Below are 24,227 nucleotides of genomic sequence, written 5' to 3'. Positions count from 1 at the left end.
TGATCACTCTGCTGGACAGTCATGAGACCATACAAACATGCCGGGCGTGCTCAATCACACACACACACACACACACACACACACACACACACACACACACACACACACACACACACACACACACACACACACACACACACACACACACACACACACACACACACACACACACACACACACACAACCAAACAGATGCAGAATAATCAGAGGTTGTAAAGTTTACAGACACACATATTCATTTTACTCGCAGCCTTTTGTGCAGTTATGAAATTGCACACTTACATCCCAATTGCAATTGAAATAAGATTTAGCCCTGCAGCACTGCATGGCGGCCATTTTCACCTTTGTAATGCTGTACTTCATGTTATAAATCGTATCAATTTAGAGAATCTGGTAAATCACTACTTCATCCTGTCTCTGTTAGTCAGGCACTGAAATAAAGTACAGTGAAAGGATTGAAACTATCCTGCTACACTGTCAAACAGTAATGTTAGCTAACTGTAGGGGTGCAATGGATTACAAACCTCAGAGTTGAGATCAGATCATTGATCTGATTGGTGGGAAAAATATCTAAATATTAAAACTAACACTTCACTGAGGATGGACTGTAACTGTGCATTTAAGGCACCACAATGCCAGTCAGTAGTGTATCACATGCTAAATTTTCACACTATACACATTCACGCAACTCCTATCTCTAATGCAGCACAAAGATACAACTGAAGTCCCTTTTTATCAAGTTAATACTTTTACAAACTGAGTAAAAAGGATCTGTAATAAAAAAGGTGCATCGGGAATTTTATGCCACCCAACATCATCATCATCACAAACACAAAACAAAAATTCTTCTGTGAATAACTTATATTTGTAATCTATGATACAAAGCGTTTTCCTTACATGGGCTTTGAACACATGAACACCATTCATTCAGCAGATGTGTTTGTATGCTCCTGCAGCACGTGTTGTGTGAGTTGAAACAAGACAACATATAGAGTGTGTGTGTTTGTGGACTATATCTGCAGTTTTTGGACCGAACACAGCGCTGTATAATGGAGTTTGAGCTGTGCGGTACTAGGGATGGGAATTTACTGTAATCCTTGTACTCGATTACTCGAATTACCTAATGAACGACTACTCCAATACTCGCAATTATTTTTTTTTTTTTAAACATAGATAAATAAATAAATAAATACATACAAGTCCATTTGACACGGACCTCCTGAACCAGAATTGTAACAGCCACTTTGTCAACATATTGCAAATCAACTCTAAGTTCTGCTGCCTTTTCCTCATACATCTCTTCCACTCTCGTAGTTGTTGTTCTCTGTGATGGTAGCTTGTACTCCGGCTCGACAAACGCGATCAGCTCTTTGAAGCCTTCTCCTCAAAACTTAATGGGAGCATATCTCCAGTTACCATTTTGGTTATTAGCAGGCTCATTTTCTCCACTCTGGTTTCGTCACAACGACGTGTGTTAACAGGGCGAGCAAAAGACGTGATGCGAGACTGCCTGTTATCCGTCTCCGCTGTTTTCTCCTTGTGCTTTAAGTGTATGTGGTTAATCATCAAACTAGTATTTCTATGGTATGCAAGTTTAACACCACATATCTTGCACTGCACATCAACTTCATTGTTTTTTCGAAGTACTTCCAGACATAACTTTTTTTAACTGACTTGTCGCAGGTGTCGCCGCAGATGGTTCTGTGTTGGTTGTGCTTTTGCTCTTGGTGGAATAACATGTTCCTAGAGAGTTTCCATAGCGGCCCTAAAACAGTTGTTTTTGCTGAAATCTGGCTCGGTGTGTTCTAAAGCTGAAGCCGTGGCCGGAGAAGTCATACGCTTATATCCGTTAATTATTTTCCTATCTAGTATATTCAGTTAGCCGAAAACAAAAAGCACATGGTCACACGTAATGCTGCATGAGTTCAAGTTATGTTGCCAGGTGCGCGAGTAACAAAATGCTACTCGAATAATGGGGTCAATGGCGAGTACTTGAGTACTCGTACCCATCCCTCCCGGCTAGGTTTATAGCTAGACCACAGCAGGCTGCAGGAGAACATCACTAAGTTAAGGTAGTGATTGTTGTAACACGCAACCCCTGGATGATACTTTCAAAATAAATGTAATAAGAACAAGAAGATTTTTTTAATCTGTCTTCACATTTGTAACAGCAGTTCTCTAAGGCACCTGCACACACTACTACATTGATGTTTTCTTTGCATAGGGATTTATTAGTACATATATTAATTTTTTAACATGACAATACATTTTCCATCAATCCACAGATCACGTGTTCCAAACTGTGGAGGAGCACAGATCACTAATTTGCTCTGATCCTTTGCACTACTAATACTAACATTAGCAGTAAACAAGTAGCTAACAGGGCTTTTAATGTTTGTTATACTGTGATGTATGGTCCATCACCCCCAGATGTCCCTCTAAAGGTGACTCTGAAGTTGATGACGAGTCAGGAAAGCGGTGAAATGACAATAACTTGTATTATTTCCATTATTCATGGTGTGCCTGTGGTGTAAGACAAAAATGGCCGCCACATGAGTATACTGAACTGAACATCAAAGAAACTCTTGGGTTATCCTAAATAGATAATTGTACAGCACAGATAACTCATTCTACAGGCAAGTGTTTGACAAGAAAACCAAACAGTGTAGTGACAAATTTGAGTTGAAATTATGTTTAACTATTTCTCAGATTGTCTCTGCAATGTAATGACCTACGGTCAATTCTGCTGAGCTAATTAAAGATTGATGAATGAAACAATAGTGATCCAAAACTTTACCCTTCAACTGTCAAAGTTGATAAAAATGGCCGCACTGATGGTGCACTCCAGTCCACAACCATTTAAAGCTGGCCTGAAACAGAACTAGGCTACTTCTGCTCTCCGGCAGCCCAACACACCCATCCTCCTGGGATCACACTGATCTAAGAGAGGACTGGAGAGGAGACAAGATTAAGGGAGGACGCCCTCTCTGCTCAGACCAGACCAAAGTTAATGAGATATTTGCATTCTGAAAGATATGCGGGATGGCAGAAAATCACAGTGAGTCTATAAATGATTGTCCATCACACTGATTCTTCTGATTTCTACAGCAACACAAAAAGTTTGACTGACTAACCATGCTAGTTTATTTCTTCAAGCTAAAAGTTTTGAAGTAAATATATGTTAAACAATTAAAAACAGTCATGCAACCTAGTATTGAATTGTTATGCCACATAGATAAATAATGCAGTAGTTTTAATTAGTAGCAACAATACCAATCCAGACCAGAAAGTAAATAAACATTAGTTGGGGAAATGACCTACAAATAATCATGTTAAAAAATAACCCAAAACTCTGACTAACCTCAGTCATCCCTGCATCGCTGAGAACATCTTAGTATAAAATATAAGCCGGTCATTCAAATGTACAGTATATCTATCTATATAAAAAAAGCTTCAAAGTTTGCATGCATTTTAACGTCACATGAAAACACTTCAATGAAGTTATTCGAGCTGGCTTACAATAATGGTTTGAAGATAAAGGGGTCTACAAATGCCTTATGCATCAAACCAATTCTTTAATTTCAACCTCAACACAATTTTAAACTCTTGCTGCCAAACTATGATTGAGTTTTCTCCACCACAATAACACTGCAGCAGAATGTACACATTTCACACAGAGGCAGACCAGATCAGAGTTTGTCATTACTCAGAGAGTTTAATACCTAACACGAGCTAAATTAACTGGAAGTCAAAACTATATCAACTTACACTTAAAAACAAACACTCTTTAGAGTTATTTCAACATAATAAACCATCACCACACGACCAGAACTCTCTTTGATTTCATATCATATTGCATATTCATTGACATGGAAGTTGAGGTCCCGTTATACTGAGTGTAAAACCCCTGACAGATCGCAGGTGAGGTCCAGCAGCAGTGTCAAATAACGACACATAACTATAGAGTTATTACTGCTGGTGTACAGAAAGTGTTGGAAGGCCTTAGGTTTCTGGAGGCCCCACTTTCCTTGATCCCATCCAAGTTAGCCGACTAGCTCTCATGTTAACCATCGATACGGCCGAAAAGACAACACAAGCTTGACTTAAACACTGTACGTTTCACGAATAGAAGGATATGTATTTATTTGGTATTAAATAGCTTCTTCTGCATAGTGAATAACGACTCAACTCCAGCCTGGTAAGCTAACTCTGGGTCCAGGCTTTGGAGCTGTCAAACATGCTAATGTTAGCATTCAGTAGAGCAGGAGTCGGTTAGCTCGGGGTTAGCATGCTAGCTCGAGGAAAATCGACACAAAAATCCTCCATGAATAAATCCAGGATTATTGTGTTACTTAAAGATGCTGTGTAGACAAACATGACATTTTAACCAGCACTGGGTTGTTACTCGAGTTGATATCTTACCGTGTGCCTTTGAAAGCTCTATTCACAAGCTCTCTTTGTCTGCAGAAAATGGCTATTAAGAGAAGTCAGGCATACATCCCCCTGGCGGACCACGGTGTCGGATGAAAGCACTAAAGGTACGCGGATACTTGATGGTATCATCCCGATTACTTTTTAAATTAATTACTTAAATACTATGAAAGATATTTAAAAGACTAGAATATGTTTAAAGCGCAGCGACTGTCCGTTCTTCTTCATGGTGGGGGTCTTCTTCACAGCCGTGCTCGCTGCTGCTTCTCGCAGCCAGTATGACGGAGACGGAGAGCCGGAGAGGCGGACGGGGTTCAGCGGGAGGGAGGCCGACTGACAGCGGATCAGTCCAATGGAGGACCGGGAACAGAGGGACATTTCCGACAGAACACACGGATAGGGAAGGCCCCGCAGCTGGCTCCGCGTGACGAGCGGCTCGTGTCACCAATGAGCGGATGAGGCTCCGCTGGCAGCTACTTGGAAACGTGGAGAGGTGAAATGATGCTGTATGTATAAGGGCCAGACCCGGGCCACTGATGTCATCCAGGTAAGAACTTCAACAAGGCTTTGCATTGGGAATTCACTTAACAGTAGGCAGTGGTTGACAAAGCACACAGCTTAAATCAAAGTTTATCCTCCTGGTCAAATATTACTCCACAAGTGAAAGTGGCTCTGTCAAGTTATTGCTTGAGTTAAAGTACTGATGTACTTGCTTTTAAAAATACTTCAGTATTCAAAGTACTTTTTGAAATATCTCAAAACGTTGTATTTTCTAAAAACAATAGTGTAGTCAAGAATACATTGGAGTACATTCTGTTACATTCTGTTTATTTAGAAACCATTACTTGAAATCTCTAAAAAGTATACCATGGAATAAAAACAGCAATTAAGTTACTGCAAATACAGACAACTTAGTTTGAAATGTTCCTCTGGAATGAAACAAACGTTACATAACTCAACACGCTTTCTCAGGTTGGACAGTGAATGTTTGTATGTTTGGGCTGAAGATATGACCATGGGTGCTCAGGTGGAGCATTATAGCCATCATTACCACCTCTAAATGAACAGCCTGATCTGAGTGAAATTTGCTCTGTGTTTCCATGTTCAACCGTGGAGACGAATGATATACAGGTATGACTAAACCACTGAGACAAACAGAATACACAAACACATTTTACTGTCTCAGGGATCAGATTTCAGGAAAGAGAAGGAAATTCATGAGCTGACTTCAAATCAAAAGTAGTGAGTAACTAGAGCATCGATAGAAATGTAGTGGAGTAAAACTTACAATAATTGTCCTCTAAATGTAGTGGAGTAAAAGTAATAAGTATCCCCAAAAAATAATACTCAAGTATCAGTATTCAAGTACATATACTCAAAAGCTGTACTTAAGTACAGTACTCAAGAAAATGTACTCTGTTGCTGTCCACCTCTATTCTGTAGAGATTCTACAATTTAAAAGATAACTAAAATCATCTTTTAAATGTAATTTAATGCTCCCAACCATCCGCCCCCTATTCACATTCTACTCCAGGCATGATCTTCAATTTGGTAAGACAAGCGACTGTCCTTGATCTCCTGAAGCCTTTGGCCTCAGAATATGAACCGGACGACCAAGTGAAAACAGTTATTTACTTGTACATTTTCAAGAGGGTATCAAGCTTCAAAAACTTAAATTAGATTTAACTTTTATTTCGTTTTGACTTTGTGATTGTAATTTCAGTCAGGTTTTAATACGTTTATGATGCCCCGTTTGTCTGTGTGGTTCTGTTTTTTTGGGGGGGGGCATACCTAGTTTTTTTTCAGTGTTTAATAGTTTTAGTGTGAGACTAAGTTTCATTGTTTTTGTAATATGGGATACTTGTCAGAGGTGAGACCCAAAAGACCAGAGAAGGTGGTAAGTAATAATAACTCAAAATAACATTTTTTTAAAAAAGTGTTTAAAGACAAAAGAGGAACAATCATAACATCCACACAAAAGTATTTCCTATTTAGGATATGTCTGTCAGTGTACTTATGTCATGTGTATGAAATAACTTAAAAAATATTGAAATACATTACACTATTTCCTTTTTATATAACGTTATGTCATCGATAAATTGTACTATAAGATTAGTTTAAGCCTATTTTATTTATGCTTTGTTTTTTGACTCACTTTAAAGCTGCTGTGAGATTTTTTTTTTTGGTTGTCAGTGAAATAGACTGAAAATGATACTGATGCCTCTTTATGACCTTTAAGACCAAAGGAGACTATCAGTGACAAGACTGATTATTTCTACATTCTGAATTTCAATACTTGTACAAGCTGCTGCAGGGTAGGTGTCAGACAGAGCATGCAGAAGACACAGACCTTTTTTTTGCATCCTTTCCACAGCAATATTCAAAATGAGTGATGCATTTCACTAATAACAGAAAGGAGGATTGTATTGTTTTTTTCAGAAACAAATACCTGTGCATATACAGGACAGGGAGAAGAGGACAGACACCCCTTTGTCCACATGAGTTTGCCAAAATTAGCACTAACCACAATTTTCTCACTGAAGCCTTAGTTAGGTCACCTTACTCTCTTTCAATACCACAACCCCTGCAACCACCCAACCACACACAACAACAAAAGCTTGCTTCTCCAACCACGTTCACACACCACACAACACTACATCATATGAGAAGGTTACAGAGTAACATACTGAAGGATCTCTCAATCTGAACACTTTAGGCAGATTATGTATCAGAGGCCCTGCAGGTTATCAGATGCTCGGGGCAGAGAATGACGACAGATTGTCTAGTTTATTGATCGCAGACAGCAATTTTACACATATTTGAAAACAAAAAATGATCACCAATTTTATTTGGTTATTTGAAAGTATACTTAGGTGGCCCTCTTTTCATTATGAGGCTGTATGAGGACAGACTCACTTTATAAGCCAGCCTCAAATTGACACTGGTAGAACTGCAGTTTGGGGATTTAAATAATCACCTCTCAGTCCAGGAGGTTTCCTCACCACATGCTCTGGATCCTTTCCTTTGGGCTACTGTTGATGTTGTATTTCTGCAAATGTAATTGTCTATCCTCAGGCCTTCCTTCTTTTTTAATGGAACCTTTAAGAGCTTTTGATTTAACATTAATGTTTGCTTTTCTGGACTCTTTGACAAGGTTTTTAAAATATATGATTTTCTCTTTAGTTGACTGGATAAGAGCCTGTTTATGAGTCCCAAATCATCAGCAAAATATATTATAACTTTTATTGTTGTAATTAAAATAATTACAGGATAGAAACCTGAGACCAGGTAATATTCCAGCATGGAAAAACTGTAAACACTGCAGCAGTAGTGAGTACCAGATCATTACGGCACCTTTTACAATGATCTTATCATCTAGCTCTTTCAAATTCAAAAATTGGTGTTTTTGTACTTACATAGTACTCAAAATATTTAATATAATCACACCAGGCTTCCAAATTTCCAGAATGTTTTAATCAAAATACTGTGTGGTTTGAAAATCTAAAAATAAAACATGTAAAAGTATCAGACATTGTTACCTTTACATTTACTGATCACCTTGTCATTTGGTATAATAAATAAAAACTCAGGAGTCTTCTCCTTAAACACTCTCAGACATCTGCTCACAGTGACAGTGAAAAAGTGGGATATTTAAAAAATAGCTTTTGTAGTTTACCATCACAAATTTATTTTATGCTTGCCTCTCAATGTTGTTTTCAAATTGAGATGTTTCTGGTGCTTTATATAGCAAAATGTTACAGGATTAAATTGTATCATGCCTACTATTGGTTCACCAAAACATAAATAAATCTACCTTTGATGAGAGCTGGGTACTTCTTGCTCTCTTAAAGGAGCTGAAGCCTTCCCGACTTCCCTCCAGAACACACTCCAAGGCAGGCATTTATTTGTGAATGATTAGAAAGCAGTGTCCCTCTAAATTGGATAAGGTCAAATACCCTCTTAAGGCCTCTAGTGCTGCACAAATATCTCATTTTGTAACACATACATACAATACTAAGTATTTGAGTCAAAGCTTTCACTAAAGCAAATCAAAGAACAATGAAAAAGAGTCAGAGCCTTCAGAGTCTCCCACACACCCACACATGAGGTCACATCCTGCACTCAGATCATTCACCAGCACATGACAGACTCGTAATAAGAGGTGGAAGTAGTGTGAGTAATATTTTAGTCAGCTGGAGCTGAGGTCGGGATCGCTCTGAGCACATTAGCTTTTACATGTCCGACACGCTGATCTAATTTGTGTTTATGAAGGAAATGAAGGAGAATCACATTAGTAGTGATTCCCCTGTCACGAGTGATTCACACTGTTTTAGTCAACATGGACTCAAACTCTCCGAGCAGGTCTCTGCTGTGTCAGAGGAGAGAAATCCATAATGAGGCCGAAAGGGGCACGAGTCACTTTTTAGTTGTTTAAGTCCAAGTCAAGTTTCAAGACTTCGAGGGCGGCTGCATGTCCCATTTAAGTCTCTTATGGTATTAATGAAAAGTTAAAAAAAATAAAAAATGTTATAGTCATAAATCTGGGGGCTCTGATTATTTAAAATATATTTCCCATTTTATTTTACATTACTTAGAATATTAATTTTAGATAATTAGTTGTCCTTTGTTCTATTACCAATACACACCTGCGAGGGACGGTAAACTTTCTGACCGGCGTGACCAAAGTTGGGCAATGACTTTTTGCAATGGTGGCATGGATTTTATGTGCACTCACTCACACAAATGAAAAGCATTTATTTATCCTATCTTACTAATCATTTTTATGTTAACTACTCTTAACTACTTATAGTTAAATCTTTGAAGACTGAACAAGAAGATGTTTGTCCTTAGTCACAATTTAAAGCACTAACAGAGAAGGTTCTTCATTGAAATGCAAAGAAAGCCGCTTGCAGCTTGTTGAAACACAGAGGGAAATTACATTCAGCCTGGGATGTTAATATGCCCAAAATACAAAAAAAGAGATTGTGCACAAGATCCAAAGCTTGAGTCTAAGTGGAGTTGTCCAAGATAAGTCTCACATCAGATTTTTGTGCAACTCGATTCCAAGTCTCTAACTCCTCATTTCCGCAATGAGGATCAGAGAACTGACTAAACTATAAGAGAAAGATCTGAGGCCAGATTGAAGGGTCAGAGGTCAGAGATGTTTTTATCAGCCAAAAAAGTTAATTTGAGTTACCGCTGGTAGTAACCACATGATAAAACACGCATACAATGAACAATTTATACAATCGGCAAATAAATGAAGTCACACACAATCCCATCATATTACAGTAACCGTGTCTCTAACAAAAAAAGATGTCCCTGTTTTTCTACTCTTTAAGACATATTTATACGCTTGGACTACTCACAGGTTCTTTGTGTGAGATACTTAATATTTGAGAGTTGTGATATCCTTTTCTTTAGGATAATGCAGTGGTAGCTATAAGTTAAAAGCTTGATCTTTAACAGTTTAGATGGAAAAATTGAATTAATTTATTGATGTAGACAAATGTTACTTTGCCTTGGAAAAAAACATTTCTGTAAAGTTGGATGATACTGGCGACATCATCAATACTTAAACAACTAATGCTGGGAGTGTGATTGTAGCTACTGAAAATCCGTGCACTTTGACTACGGTGGCCTGGTGCCCAAATCACATTCATGCTTATAATCAGTGTGACAGTACAGCCAAGTTTGATAATGCTTTTACAAGCTGAATATAGCTGTAAACAGTAACACTCATGTTTATTAAATCATTTACACAACCTACACAAATAGTTCTGTATATTGACTGGAACTGGACTATTTCTTGGCAACACAAAACATTTTCTAACACACTTACTCTGCATGTGTCAAAAGGTTAAAGTCAGCTACTTTGTATTTGTACACTTATGTTTGTTTCCATTCATATGATATTTAGTTCCAACCGTCTGAGTGGACAAGGGGCTTCAATGGGTGCTGATAAAGAGTAGCCTTCAACATCACTGGGACTTTTCACTCTGTGTATCACTCCACCTCAGCCAGCTGTTCTGGATATCATTAAGTAAACTTACAGCAAATAGTCTTTGTCTAGATAGATCAAAGTGGTACCTCTGAAAAACACAGACCACCAAGACAACTATGTATGTTTAGCAGGTAGTTATGGGAAATAGAATCCTGACAGGGTGAGACAAGACCCCAAGGTGAAGCGGAGGGGTCTTGTCCACCCTGAAATATGCCGAAACTCTTTTCCGTGGATTGATTTGACATGACGTGTGATCACTTTGTCCTCTGGCGTTGCTAATGTTAGTTAAAGTTAATCACTGTCATTAAGAAATTGTCAAGGGGTTTTGACCAATCAGAATCAGTCATCTTGCACAAATGGAAGCTCTGTAAGAACGCCGGTTAATTAAAACAAATAAATGTACAAAATATAAACAAGCAAATCTGCTGCAATTAAGCAGCAACCTCCGGTTAGGGTTAGGGTTACATAGACATGAATGGGAAAAAGACGATCTTTACAGCATTAATAAACATGTTTACAGCCTGGTTCAAAAAACGTCTTGGCCCTACGTAGCTAATTTCTCTATCGGCACACAAAGTACGGGGGGTGAATTTTTTTCTAATGTGACACTTCAGAAGATATTAAGATTACGAGTTTTTGCCCAAATAAGGACATGACTGACTTGACTCCCAGTGGGGAACACATAGCTGTTGGCCAAGAGGCTCAAACTCCACTCCTTTACGTCACACTCTGCCTGGTTGAGTTCCGCATTTCCAATATGGCTGCTGCCGTCGATTGGCTTCAAAACAGCGCTCAGGAACAGATGGGTGATGTCACGGATACTACGCCCATATTTTATACAGTCTATGGCTGCAATGTTGCAGGACAATGTTTATGTTGCTTGGTAACAGATTCAGTCAAGTTCTAAAACTAGTTATGTCGGTGGTGCAATCCAGTAAGCAAAACATACTAATCTGTTGCTAACTATTAGTTTCAGACTCTATATACCCTAGAGCTGTTGTATTTAAACAAAAATGACACTCAAGATCATGCTGTTGTACTGAATATCAGCATGCTGTGAGTATCTTCTATGAAAGACTGACAGCAGTGCTGATATTCAGTACAACGCCAAAATCCAGAGTGTGATATTGCTTTCATTCAGCAGTCCTCTCGTGTGATGTTGCTTAATGATGATAAATCAGGGAAATGAAACAGTGGTGACAGTTACTCTGGCTGCATGACTCTGAGGTACCAGCCTGATCAAATGTGAACTAACTATATTTAGAATACCTGAGAGGTCATGATGACTTATTGAAAGTCCCTGTTCTCTTTGATTCTGTAGCAGCACTAACAGGAAGCCGCTTGTTTAATCAGCGTATTGGGTCAGAACCAATGACTGTATATAGAATGGACAGCATGCCTCAATTTCCAACAAGTCTGAGATGTGAAACCAAAAGACTGCCTTGGCTCCCCCAGCAATTACTGTGCTGGTGGAGCCAAGGCATGCACAGAAGTGATCTGGCTGGTAGAGCCGCAGGACTGACGTCACACCCTTTCCACTAACCAAGATCATCGGTTATTGATTAAATGTTGAAGGTCCCTCAGGTGGGTACAGTCCACAGAAGAACAGAAAATGTTGTTGATTTGAAGCAGACACTGATGACTATGGACAGTTCAATGACTCTCCTTTATTTTGCTAATCCGTTACAGAACGCTCCAGGAGCCACATTTGTCAACAGAGCTGTCAATCAACTTTTTACAGTCAAATAACACATGAAAATGATCACTTGGAAAAAATCAGCGTGATAACAACCAACTATCATATAACCTCTGTAATTCTTATGTTGCCTATCGGTTTTATCTTTCTTTCTGCATGTCTTGTTGTTGTAAAGCACTTTGTGACGGTTGTCTGTGAAAAGCGCTATGTAAATAAAGTTTGCTTGCTTGCTTACTTAATTACTTACTTACTTACTTACTTACTTACTTACTTACTTACTTATTATATTGGCAGAAACCATGTTTGAGAAAGACTTATTACTATTTTATAACAGTTATATTTTGGGGGCTTTTACACTTTTATGTAGAGAGGAGAGGACAGTGGATAGAGCAGGAAACCAGGGGAGAGTGTGGGGAAATAACCATTAGGCTAAATCAGCACCCAGAAAGACTTATTTTACATGAATTTAATCTTTGATTTTATAGCTTGACCCAAGTTCTGTTTGTTAAAATTAAGAAGTCAAGGTTTATGACCTATACTTTAACTAGCCAGTAGGGGGAGCCTTTAATCTTTGGCTTCACCGTCAGTGAAGTCTTATGGTGTCCATTTCAATGTACAGTCTGTAGTCAGAAGTAGCTATTATAAATTCATACTCTACTGATTGGATTGAAAAACAATAAAGCAGTTCTTCTTGAGATTTTAGCTAAGATATTTTTCTCATAACTATGAGTTTATTATTGAAGTAGAGGAGTTACACCCCCTACTTAGTGTTTTGACATAGTTGTAATGATTTTTTGCTACCTGGGTTTGGTTTTAATTATGACTCCTTATATTACTCTATGTATTAAAAAAACATTGGCGCCTTTCAAAATAATTAAATACAAAACAGATACAGTTGAATGTCAAGAGCCAAAGTAGAAAGCATTACCTGTTAACCTGAGCTCATAGAAAGAAAGACATTAAAAAAAATAAAAAAAAAACCACAAAGGTGCACGCAGCGAAATAGAACAAATGATTGAAGAGAAACTGAGTTTGATTTGAATGTACAGTAAGAGGACTGCAGTCCAAAAGTGTTCAAGAGACAAAGGTCAGGTTGCCATCTTGTGGCGGAAGGTTGAAAAAGTGAATCAACATACTTTCTTTTCTTCTCCTTGCATTCTCACCCTTTAGTGCAGGAGTTATTTGGATACTTTGATGTGCTGTGCCTAACTAATCTTTTAAAGACTTAACTAACAGATTGAATGTAATCCCAGTCCAATTTGTAAAATGTAAGCGGACCTTAAAAACAATTTGTTGCAAATGAAGGATTTATGCGATGTAAAAATGCTTCTTATGTTTTCGGGCATTTTTGCCTTTAATTATAGAAAAGCTGAGGAGAGACAGGAAATGTGGGGAGTAGAGAGTGGAGGATTACATGCAGCAAATGATAGAGGCCGCAAATTGAACCTGCGACTGCTCTGACAAGGACTATAGCCTCAGTATATGGGGTGCGCATTTAGATCACCAGGCCAATGGCGCTCGGTTAAAATGCTTTTAAAACAGAAACACATAGTTTAATGAAACAACACAGGGATGACGCCCCATATTGAGCTTCTTAATGTGACAACAACTTCTTGGATTTGGATGCATCAAAATCCACTGATTTCAGACATAAATTCCTGCTCAGCTGAGGGAAAGGATGCGCCCTTGTGGTGAGACTGTGGATCATAATGACAGTCTATCAAAAAGCAACAACACGATTCTCTTGCATAGGCCAACAGCAGACCTATAGACCATGACATCTTCTTATAATTACTACTTTATTACTTGGTATCTGATCATAATTTCCCTGTGATAAAACTCCCCTGTGCCTGCTGGATGAAAATATATAAGTCTGAATGTTAATGTTCTTTTAATTTCTTCAGAGTCAGAGCCTGTTTGATTCAGAGGAAGGTAAATACGCATTTATTACACATACTGGTTAGATTCTTAAACTGTGAAACAACAGCAGCTAGTGATCTGTTATAATTTGATGCTATATACATTTAAATTAAATTATTGATTTACATTTAGGGTTGGAACATTTTAACACACCTGAACTACAGAAACAAGGTGTGTGCTTGTCCCTCTCATAAAGCAGGAAAGTGAGCAGCCAGTAGGTGGCGCTCATGTTCCAGTGATTAACAAAAGGTGATCTTGTGAGACTGAATATTTACTTTAAGAGTGAATGAATGAAATTTCAATAAATATTTTGAACTCAAGGACTTCCTGGTTAAATGGATAAACAATACATAAAGCATATATAAACATAATAACTTGGTGTCAAACCATTTAGACTTGTTTTGCTGCTGAATTCTGTTGACCTGATTATCCAATGAACCCACTGATGTCTGACCCATAATGTCCATTAATTCCAGGAATAAACTGAAATTAATTTCACAAATGCGTTCCACAGTCAAACCCTCAGAGCCGGTTTTATTAACACAGTAAACACATTTATTGAGAGGAGAGGAGCATCATGGGAGAATGCATCGGAAGCGGCACTTAGAGATCCTGGATCCTGAGCGGGACCTTCACACAACAAGAGCAAGCAGAACTGTTGAGCCTATGATCCGTCGCGCCGCAGGCCGGGACAGAGAGGAGGAGCACCGAGAACGTTAAAGCTTTAATCATATCCACTCCAACAGAAAGTCTACACAAGTCATTCAAGAGTTGGCACCTTTGATCAATTAAAAGAAGTACTCTCAACAAATGCATCAAAACAAGAAGAGCTGATGTTTCACATGTTTGTCTTACAGGAAAAGTTCAGGACAACTTTAAGATACAGTTTTACAGTGTTGCAAACAATCATCGTAGGGGCTCGTATATATTTAAATTCTTCCCTAAATCCTGGAAAACTTCACATATGAACCACTTTGTTTGTAATGTTGCAGAATTGGACTTAAATTGCACAGACCAATGGAACTTATTCGATAACCCTTTTTACAGTGTTTCATAATAGAAAGGACTGAAACGAAATAAGGAGGTGGTCAAACTAATGTTGGCAAATACATAACTCTGTGCATCTGTTGTTTTTGCCACCATAACTTTGTATTTTGTCATTATGATTTGATTTTTGATTTCAACCCATGGTTCTAAGTTCTCAGTGAGAGCTGACTGATTTCAGCTGAGGGGTGCAGTGAGTTTTGACAAACTCAGTTTAAGTTATGTGAAGTCACTACAGCATCAACAGCTGTACGTAACACAGTCCTGTGTGAAACCATTAGTCAATGTTGACTTACTGATTCAACCTAAACCAAGAAGAGTTGGTGTCCAAATGCAACTAAAGAATCTTTCCTGTCAGTAATGTTGGAACCCAAACACCATGATCTGATGTCAATCTAGCCTCTGGGAGCAACAGGAAACTTCTGGAGTTCTAGTGTAGCCAACAATTAGCAGTTAAAGACTTCAAGCCAAGACTTCGTCCTCCATGCACTACTTTCTTTATTTTTATAGTCTAACTGGCAACTTATGAAGCGAGAATGAAGTTGGTGTTGAGCAATGACATCCAGAGCCCGATTGTTTTAGTTGCACTCACAAGCAGATGTTTCTTTATGGAGATTTATGAAAAGTTAAAGCCCCTGTGAGGAGTTTTCGTCTGGTTATGACAGATGCCTAAATTTAGAGAGATGCCTCTTTATAACCTACAGCAACAGAGATTATTACACACAAGATTAACAATTCCTATATTGTGAAACCGGCAAAGATGTATTAGATACTGCTTTGTCCAAAGAGGGCGCCAAACTCAACACAAGCTGAAAGTTCCTCACAGGAGCTTCGAACTCTTGTTTGACGACTGGCGATGGGTTCTGGTATTTCATTATGACCGACTGTGTTATGCCTCTTTTGTTCTCCAAGTAGACTGTTAAGCAAACCCTCACTGAAATACTGATGATGCCTTCAGACAAACAAGAAAGCCACTCCTGATACTAAAATCCATTCCTGCACCTGTAACTGCATTTTCATGCAGTTACAGGTGAGTTTGGTTTAGGATAGAATCATGGCTTGAGTTGAAGTCAAGATTGTCTATTAGTTTCACAAGGAACACAAATCCTGGCCTCCTAAGGGAAAGTCTGAGCAATCCATCCTGACCTCCTCTCTACATTTGCTATGTTGCCTTTTCTTCAACATGACCTGCTTTTCATGATCAGGGCCCCTTACATACTTCCATATGAATTGTTTGAAAGTTACTCCAGCTGAAAAAAAAACTCCCTTGTTTCCACGTGTTCAGATCTTCAGACAACATTTCTGAGACGTTTCTTTGAGACCTGTTTGGACTGTGCGTGGTCAGATGGTGTGCTTTGCTTCAATTTATGCCTGATGAAGAGTTTTATTTATGTGCTTCACTCAGCCTTTCGCTCCTATAGAAAAATGGAGTTATAAGCAGAGGGATGTGCTTTGTTGCTTTGTTGTGCCTGGAAATGATGTGTTGCTTACTGTACTTCATGTTGTGCATTAGATTTACAATACTCGGTCACTCTACGGTGTGCTCAGACAAAAATGATGCAATATTCACGTGATGGTACATACTTATTTCAAGTGAGAATATTTTGTCAGCATTACATTTTGGAGGTTGTTGCCTTCGTTTGATTGGACTGCTGAAGAGGGACATGTAATAGAGAAAGCTGGTGTTGACGTGCACCAATCAGTAACAGGATCTTGAGTTTAACTTGCTACCAGTGTGACGAAAACTGCAGCCCCTGGACATTAGGCACCTGCTCTACCAACTGAGCTAAACCAGCGCCACTCATGTGGGAGTTTTGTGGGATGTTGTGACACTTAATCCTCAGATTTTCCTGATGTCCTTAAATTGCATCAGAAAAAATCCGAACTCCATTTGAAAAACAAGCACTTTAAAAGTTGTTTACCTGTCGTCTTGCAAACAGAGCTGACAAATGATGAATACAGACTTTTTATGAATCTGCATCATGGTATAGTCAGTTCAGCAGCATTTCATGAAGCCAGACATGACAGGGTTTGGTTTGCTGGTGCATCTGGAAGGTTGAGTCTTCACTGGTTGTTTTTAATCATCACAAATAAACCCCAGTGATTAAGCAGTCAAACTTACATGATGTACGTGGAGCAAAAAATGCTTCACTTTTGTCTGAGCACAGCTTAAGCCAGCTGAATTTGATTCTTTGGATGATGAACATAAATCAGAGTACGTACTCTTTTCTCTTCAATTTTCTAAACCTTCTTCAAGGTGATAAAAGGATAACACATTATTGCAGGATAACAAATAAAAAGGAAAAAGCTATAAGTTGACAAAATAATATTTGCGCTGAATAAAACATCTCTATCTCGGAGATATAGAATCATAAACTCTGTATAATATATATTTCAAAGATGGATTATAGACTTCTCTTCCTGTTGAGGACTTCAGCAGTATGTTTTGGCATGCCACAATGTAAAATAACAGGATTTTATAAGGCAGAAACAAGACTCTCAAACTTTAAAATAATACAGTCTTAGGTCCAGAACGGTCTGACTGAACAGCATTTTTGTTTTCCCCAGACTACACAAAGCACCTGTTTGGTTTAATTTGCAGATCCTCGAAAGACGAATAATCAGAGACAGACTTTTAGGGCCGAAGAGTCTGCTAAATTTAAAACCTGGGCCCTCATGTCCAGAAATGTATTCTGTTCACTGTCACAGTGTCACTAAAGTCAGCCTCTCATTATTTATCAGCTGCAGGCTCCTGATCTGAGCATCTGCTCTGAATCTATGAAGAAATCTTTAAACAATAATAAGAGCTCTTTAAAATGTCGCATTTCTCTTTAAACTGAAATGTCTTTTTTTGTATGACAGCTTACAATAACTTTGCACAGAAAACATGATTAAAAATGGTTATAAAAGAAGGTACTTTGGAGGCAGAAAGTCTTTTTGAAGAAGAGACTGACTTGGGTTTTGTGCTCCTTTGGTAGTAAACTGCATCCTTGACCCCCGATGGATAGCCGGAGAGAGATTTACAGTCTTTCAAGAGCGCTGCAGCATTAAGTGGCTCTTGTTTTGTCCTTTTCAGTCCCCTCTTTTGTGCATTTTTCTCTTGCCTTCAGTCCAGGTTTGGTTTACGGTCGGCTGCTGAGTGATCTTTGTGGTTGATGCATCACGTGATCAGACAGCAGTTGATGCAGCGAGGTCCCAGCCTTCTCTTCAGAGCTCCCTTCTTCTTTTTAGGAGTCAGAATGGCGATGATGGCCTCGTCGAACACTGTCTTCAGGCCCTTCTGGGTCAAAGCTGAACATTCAACGTAGCAACATGCACCAATCTGAAGGACAGACAATTTAAAATGGAAGTTAAATCACAAATGTATAGCATGGCTGTTACCTTTATCTCCATGTCAGGCCACCAAATTAAGTTCCTGTATGTCTTGTATGGGTATCTTTGTGATATTTTAGAGTTTCCAGGAACAAATGAAAAAATAAGTAACTTGATTATTCTGCACCCCTGAGGTGAATGCTGTGTTCTCCTTGTTGTAGGTCACTTTCTCCATAATGCACAGCACCTAGTGAAGACTGTGGGAAAAGATAGAGCCACCCTGACGACATTTATTGGTTCGTGGAAAATTATGACCATCTTCAGTTAAAGCCAGAAGTTACCACATGAGGACAAGAAGGTAGAGCTGAGGAGGAATGAGGGTTAGCAAATACTATCAGCTTCCATTTCTAAGGCTAGCTTGGTTATCAGTGTGCTGTAATTCACAGTAAGTGTTACATTAACTTGGATGCTAACTTTGGCTTCATTTTAAGTGCAACTGGATGCCAAACAAGAAAAAATGTCTTAAAAGAAGATTGTAGTCTTTGGAGGTCGGTGCATCAGCTCGTAGGTGCTTTGACTGATGATTTTCTGTCATATGATACAGGATACTGTATGTTGACATTTTTTTGAATTATGTGTTTTATGTCTGTAACTTTGTTGGCACCCAAATTAATATAAAAGCTAATATGAGTAATACATGCACCTTGCTAAGCAAACTAGCATTATGTGGATATATTCACATTTTTTCTATACATTTTTTAAACAGGATGACAAGACAGCTGTTTGATCATTTTTGGAAAACCATAAAACATCAAGTTTAATTTTGCTAAAAATGTTATAGGTTGTTCATAAATGGCTCAACTGAAGCTTCAATATGACTTAACTATGGACAGGTGCCCTTACAGACAAGAAGTAAACAAAACATGCAGAAGAGGTTATTTTTTGGGGGGGAATAAATTAATCAGAGTTTATATTCCCTTTTAAAGAAAACAAATGTTACTAGTGAGGACTTCTAGCCTATGTTGGTGGTCTATATCTTGTAGTACACTTACAGCAGATTAGATGTCATCAAAGAGATGGTGTAGCTGTCATTCTGAGAGCAGATCAGGCATAAAGGTATTTTTAGCTGCCACTTAACAAAGGGCTGTCATCACATTTGTCTCTGTGTCAGAGAGAATATTCAGCTCATATTGAAGGAAATTGCTCTAATTTGACTGAATTTAAAATATCATAAAATATCTTTAATGGATCCTTGTGGCCTCCGTGAACTCTATGACCTCCAAGATACAGGAATCCTGTTGGAGTCCTTTTTACTGCAGATAAAACTTGAAAAAGATGGACCTCATGATTTGAGTGTGGCCTGTCATTTTTTGAACAGTTGACCTTTTCTTCTTGGTTAGTGCCTGACAGGAGTGATTAATCTCAGACCACACGTGGTTTCTGTGTCCTGCAGGCTCGGACTCTGCTGGATGTCCACGTTGACCCAGAATATTTCTTGGACTCACTTCGATGAAAAAATGTGCAGAGGTTTTGATTCCTGACATTTCTCTGAAGAAATGACATTCCTACTGAGACATTCCTGCATCTAATCAACACACAGGAATCTGACTGGAGCGTTCACTGACAATGAAACTGTGAGCTCCAGATGAATGCACTGTTACAGGAGGAAAGACATACTAACCTCTTTTGCTAGTTTCTGTCCCTGCTCGGTGGCGATGGGCTTCTCCTTCATGTCGTTCAGTTTGGCGATGGTCTTCGGGTCATCACGAAGATCAATCTGAAAGACAGAGGGATACTTTCTCTGTTCAATATGAAGCTTTTCCTACAAATGTATCTTATTAAAACATTCCCAAGAGACTGCTCTCTGTCTGCTTCACATCGTATCATTAATATTTTTTTGAATAAGATGAAGAATTAAGTCAGATAGAGAGCTAAAAGTATCTGAAGCCCCACCAGAGAGCAAGAGGGATATACTGATTTTTAGGCGGTTCAGCTTCTGTAATGATTTCACCTTTACTAATAATTAATAATAAATAAATAATAATAATAATAATAATAATAACTTTATTTGTATAGCACTTTTCGATACAAGTAACAAAGTGCTTCACAAGAACAATAAAAATACAATAAAGGCAAAGAAGTAATTTAAGCAAACTGACAGTAAAAGCAGAGAGGTAAAATGTTAAAGATTAAAATAAATTCACAAAATAAAAGCTTTACAATAAAATTGTGTCTTGAATGGTGAAATAAAATGAGGGACTGACTCTGCAAGTCTGATTTCCTCTGGCAGGCTGTTCCACAGTTCGGGGGCTCTGACAGCAATGGATCTGTCCCCTTTAGTTTTTAGTGTAGACCGTGGAACAGCAAGCAGAGCACTGTCAGAGGATCTCAGACTGCGTCCTGGTTTACGGGGGATAAAAGCTCAGCAATGTATCGAGTGTGCTTTAAAGTTCAAGTCCTGGTCAAAAATGACTCCAAGGTTCCTTGCTGAACCAGAAAGAAATGTTAGAATCAAGTGTTGACATGGATATTTCACCCTAAAAACAAAACGTCTACACCACCGACCAAACTCACTGATCAGACCAGCTCTGATTGCAATGTTTACATTTTTACTCTGATCATCACGCTGATGTTCAGATTATTAGTGGTTTATGAAAACATAGCAACAGGAAGGTCATTTTCAGATTAGATTGTGAAGTTGAAAGCCTGTCATGCTGTTACTCCTGCATTAGTTTGTGTACAGCTAAAACAAAAACCAAGTGCAGAGATCCAAACTTTTAACTGACAAAATGAATCCAGTCAGGTTTTGTTTTTTACTGAGGACTGACCTGGTTGCCTTTAAGATAAATTAAACACTTTTCTTAGCAGTCTCTTGTTTACTTGCTCTCTGATTTAGCGCCACAAATAAGGTGTTACAACATTGTCCTCCTAAACATCCATAACTGCATAACTGACTGTTTTCACATTTTGACACCATGTTGTCACACTTCCTGCTGTTGTGAAAAGACATTTCACAGCCGACCACAAAGTTCCTCACTCTCTCTTTATTCATTACAACACTCAGAACACACTCTGCTCATCCACGTCTGTGTAACAACAAATTAGGATAAATGAAACCTCCTTCTTCACAGCCTCACAGGGAGCAACCTTCATTAACCTTCTCCTGATTGGTGTGTGTTGCGTTAGCACGGTGTGTACATGTGAGCGCCCAGCCGAGTTGCAGAGAGATAGAGAGACTGGAAGAAGCTCAGTAAACATCAGCTGACAGCAGATAAATCAGACACCCACTCCATCCTCCTCTTCATCACCGTGGGGCCTCGCTGCGCTGGCATTTGGTTGCCAGGGAACACAGACCAAAAAAAAATCACCCACAAGTCAGTGCACTCTTCTCAGAGGACGAATTATATTTTCAGAGGGTTTAAAACTTAAGAAATAATCTATCAGGATTAATGTCATCTTTTAAAATCTACATGAGTTTAGTGAAGATTACGGGACATTAGCTTTGCTTTAGCGTCTCTGAATGAAGTCATTGTTGGTTTTTAATGTCTGATTTGTTGATCCTAAAGCAGGGATCAATTTGAGGGTGAACATAAACTTTAAGTATAACTTCTGATGTAACCAGGCTGATTCTGAGGTCTGGTGTAATTTGCCTTTTTGTTTCTTAATAGCTCTACAAAATTTTAACATCCATGTTGGTTTGTCAAATTTATTGTTTTGACTATCCACTCGGCTTGTTTGAGTTTTATTTTGAGAGTGCAAAGTCCACACTTACCAAATGTGAATTTAGCTAGTTAACGACTTAAAGCTCCTGTGAGGAACTTTAGTATTTGTATACTAAGTGTTGATTTTGGCGCCCCCTGTGGACAAAGAGGTAGGTTGTATCTCTTTGCACATTTTTTTCCCTGGACATGTTTAAGTTGTTGTAGTTTCACTGACTGTTAATCTTTACTGTGGAAAATGTAAATGTAAACAAAGGCTGTTTCTGCCACCTACCCCCCAGCAGCAGTTTCAGTCATTAAAAATGACCTGATAGAAATGTTCAGTCTTCATTCTGATGGTCTTGTTTGCTTTAGTAGCTCACAAAGAGGCATCAGTATTGATTACTGTGTATCACATAACCAGCTAGAAATTCCTCACTGGAGCTTTAAGTTGAATCATTGTTCAGTTGCACCATGAAGGTCTAAGGTTCATCTTCACAAGTAGAGCAGAACATCTGAACTAACCAAAATGCTGTCACAGGAATGACGTTTTCTCTTTCATTTGGCCAATCAGTGAAAAGTACTTTCCTTCATGGGGTGTTTGTTACAATGTTACAACCTTTCATGCTCAATTGTCTCTCAACATGGTAACAGCTGATATAATTTCCTTTATCTCCCATTAATCTAATGGGATTAGCGCCGCTCGAGTGGCTGCTTGTTGCAGCAGCTCTCTCTTTGTTGTTATTTTTTCAACTTTTTTCATATCTGTTAAGTTATCTTTGTATTTGGAGCGTGTCATGATTTTTAATGACTCATTTGTTGGCCATGGACACCAAACTGGCTACGTTTGCAGTGGGGTTTTTACTATTTTAGTTCCTGTGTGTGTCCGGAGATCCTACGTGTAACCATGGTCACATTGTTACATATGAGATCAGCTGTTAGCAGCCCGTAGCATGTTAATGCTAAACGATGCTAGGCCCGATATTCCCTGCAAGCTGAGGAGAAGGAGGCAAGGATGACATGCTGGTATTGAGGCGCAAGCTAAAAAAATTCGACATCGACCTGTCCTTCCACCCACCGTTATGGGGAATGTAAGATCTATCTACGATAAGGTGGACGAGCTAACCCAAAACCAGAGGGAATACTGGTAGAGTAACATCATGCTAACAGAGCTAACACCGGACACAAACGCCACATAGGAAGGATTTCACCTGCTGTGGGCGGACAAGATACAGGAGAGCAAGACTGAACTCGCTGGTGAAGAAGGCCAGCTCAGTCCTGGACCCTGTGGAGGTGTTGGCTGACAGGAGAATTATGGCCAAGCTGTCGTCTCTAATAGACATTTTTTTTCTATATATATTCTTGTTGAAATTCTTGTACTTTTAACATTTTTGTTTGCTGCTGTAACTCCATGAATTTCCCCATTGTGGGATGAATAAAAGAGTATCTTATCTTATCTTAAAAGCAACACCACATAGGTATGTAAAATTTGACAAAGCATTATAATAAAGGGATGATTATTCTACTGATAAACTATAAAACCTAATCGTCAAAGTCTAGATGTGATCTTTACCCTGCTGACCCACGACTGTGTGCCCACCTACAGCACCAACCACATCATCAAATTCGCGGACAACACTACAGTGGTGTACAGGGTGAGCAGTACCAAGTGCCTGTGACTGCACATCTCTGATGACCTCTCCTGGACAAACAATACTGCATCGCTGGCCAAGAAGGCTCAAAAACGGCTCTACTTCCTCCGCAAACTGAAGAAAGCACAAGTCCCACCCCCATCATGTTCTCCTTTTACAGAGGTACTATCGAGAGTGTCCTTTACTGGCTGCGTCGCTGTGGTGTTTGATGGCTGCACTGACTCCTGCCAAAAGACTCTGCAGCACATAGTGAACACAGCCAGCAGGACTCTACCTCAGCTGCTTTTGCACATTAACCGTTTACTTAATCATTCACTTATCTCGAATACTGTCTGCACCTTAATATCATTTGCACTATTATCTATTTCCATTGTCCATTTTTAAACTGTCACTGCACTACCTGCACTGTGTACACAGGATGTTTTTTATAGAACTGCATTTTATTATATTTTATTGTATTTTATATTAAA

General features: G+C 38.8%; 2 protein-coding genes and 1 long non-coding RNA gene across 5 annotated transcripts in view; 1 reads left to right on the top strand and 2 right to left on the bottom strand.

Moving 5' to 3' along the window:
• The window catches only part of socs5b (suppressor of cytokine signaling 5b), a 22,677-nt gene extending 17,729 nt beyond the window's left edge, over positions 1-4,948 (bottom strand). Inside the window, exon 1 of the mRNA XM_034681591.1 lies at positions 4,423-4,948. The gene's annotated coding sequence lies outside the window, so the exon portion shown is untranslated. The remainder of the gene's footprint in view (positions 1-4,422) is intronic.
• On the top strand, positions 3,848-20,255 carry LOC117811376. Of its 3 annotated transcripts, none has more exons than XR_004630988.1 (5): positions 3,848-3,921; positions 4,468-4,538; positions 4,680-4,978; positions 18,629-18,765; positions 19,861-20,255. It is a non-coding gene; the product is annotated as an uncharacterized LOC117811376 (long non-coding RNA). The 3 variants fall into 3 exon arrangements; XR_004630987.1 differs by lacking the exon at positions 3,848-3,921 and adding an exon at positions 3,939-4,112; XR_004630989.1 differs by lacking the exon at positions 3,848-3,921 and adding an exon at positions 4,098-4,198.
• rhoq (ras homolog family member Q) overlaps positions 14,584-24,227 on the bottom strand; it is a 24,868-nt gene continuing 15,224 nt past the window's right edge. Inside the window, exons 4-5 of the mRNA XM_034681612.1 lie at positions 20,089-20,184; positions 14,584-18,417 (exon numbers count right to left, since the gene is read on the bottom strand). Coding sequence (XP_034537503.1) covers positions 18,256-18,417; positions 20,089-20,184 — 258 coding nt within the window. The 3' untranslated portion in view covers positions 14,584-18,255. The remainder of the gene's footprint in view (positions 18,418-20,088; positions 20,185-24,227) is intronic.

The sequence above is a fragment of the Notolabrus celidotus genome, chromosome 4 (genome assembly GCF_009762535.1).
Source record: "Notolabrus celidotus isolate fNotCel1 chromosome 4, fNotCel1.pri, whole genome shotgun sequence".
Lineage (NCBI taxonomy): Eukaryota > Metazoa > Chordata > Actinopteri > Labriformes > Labridae > Notolabrus > Notolabrus celidotus.
The sequence above is the reverse complement of the archived record's forward strand: the minus strand, read 5'-3'. Positions and strand labels throughout refer to the sequence as shown.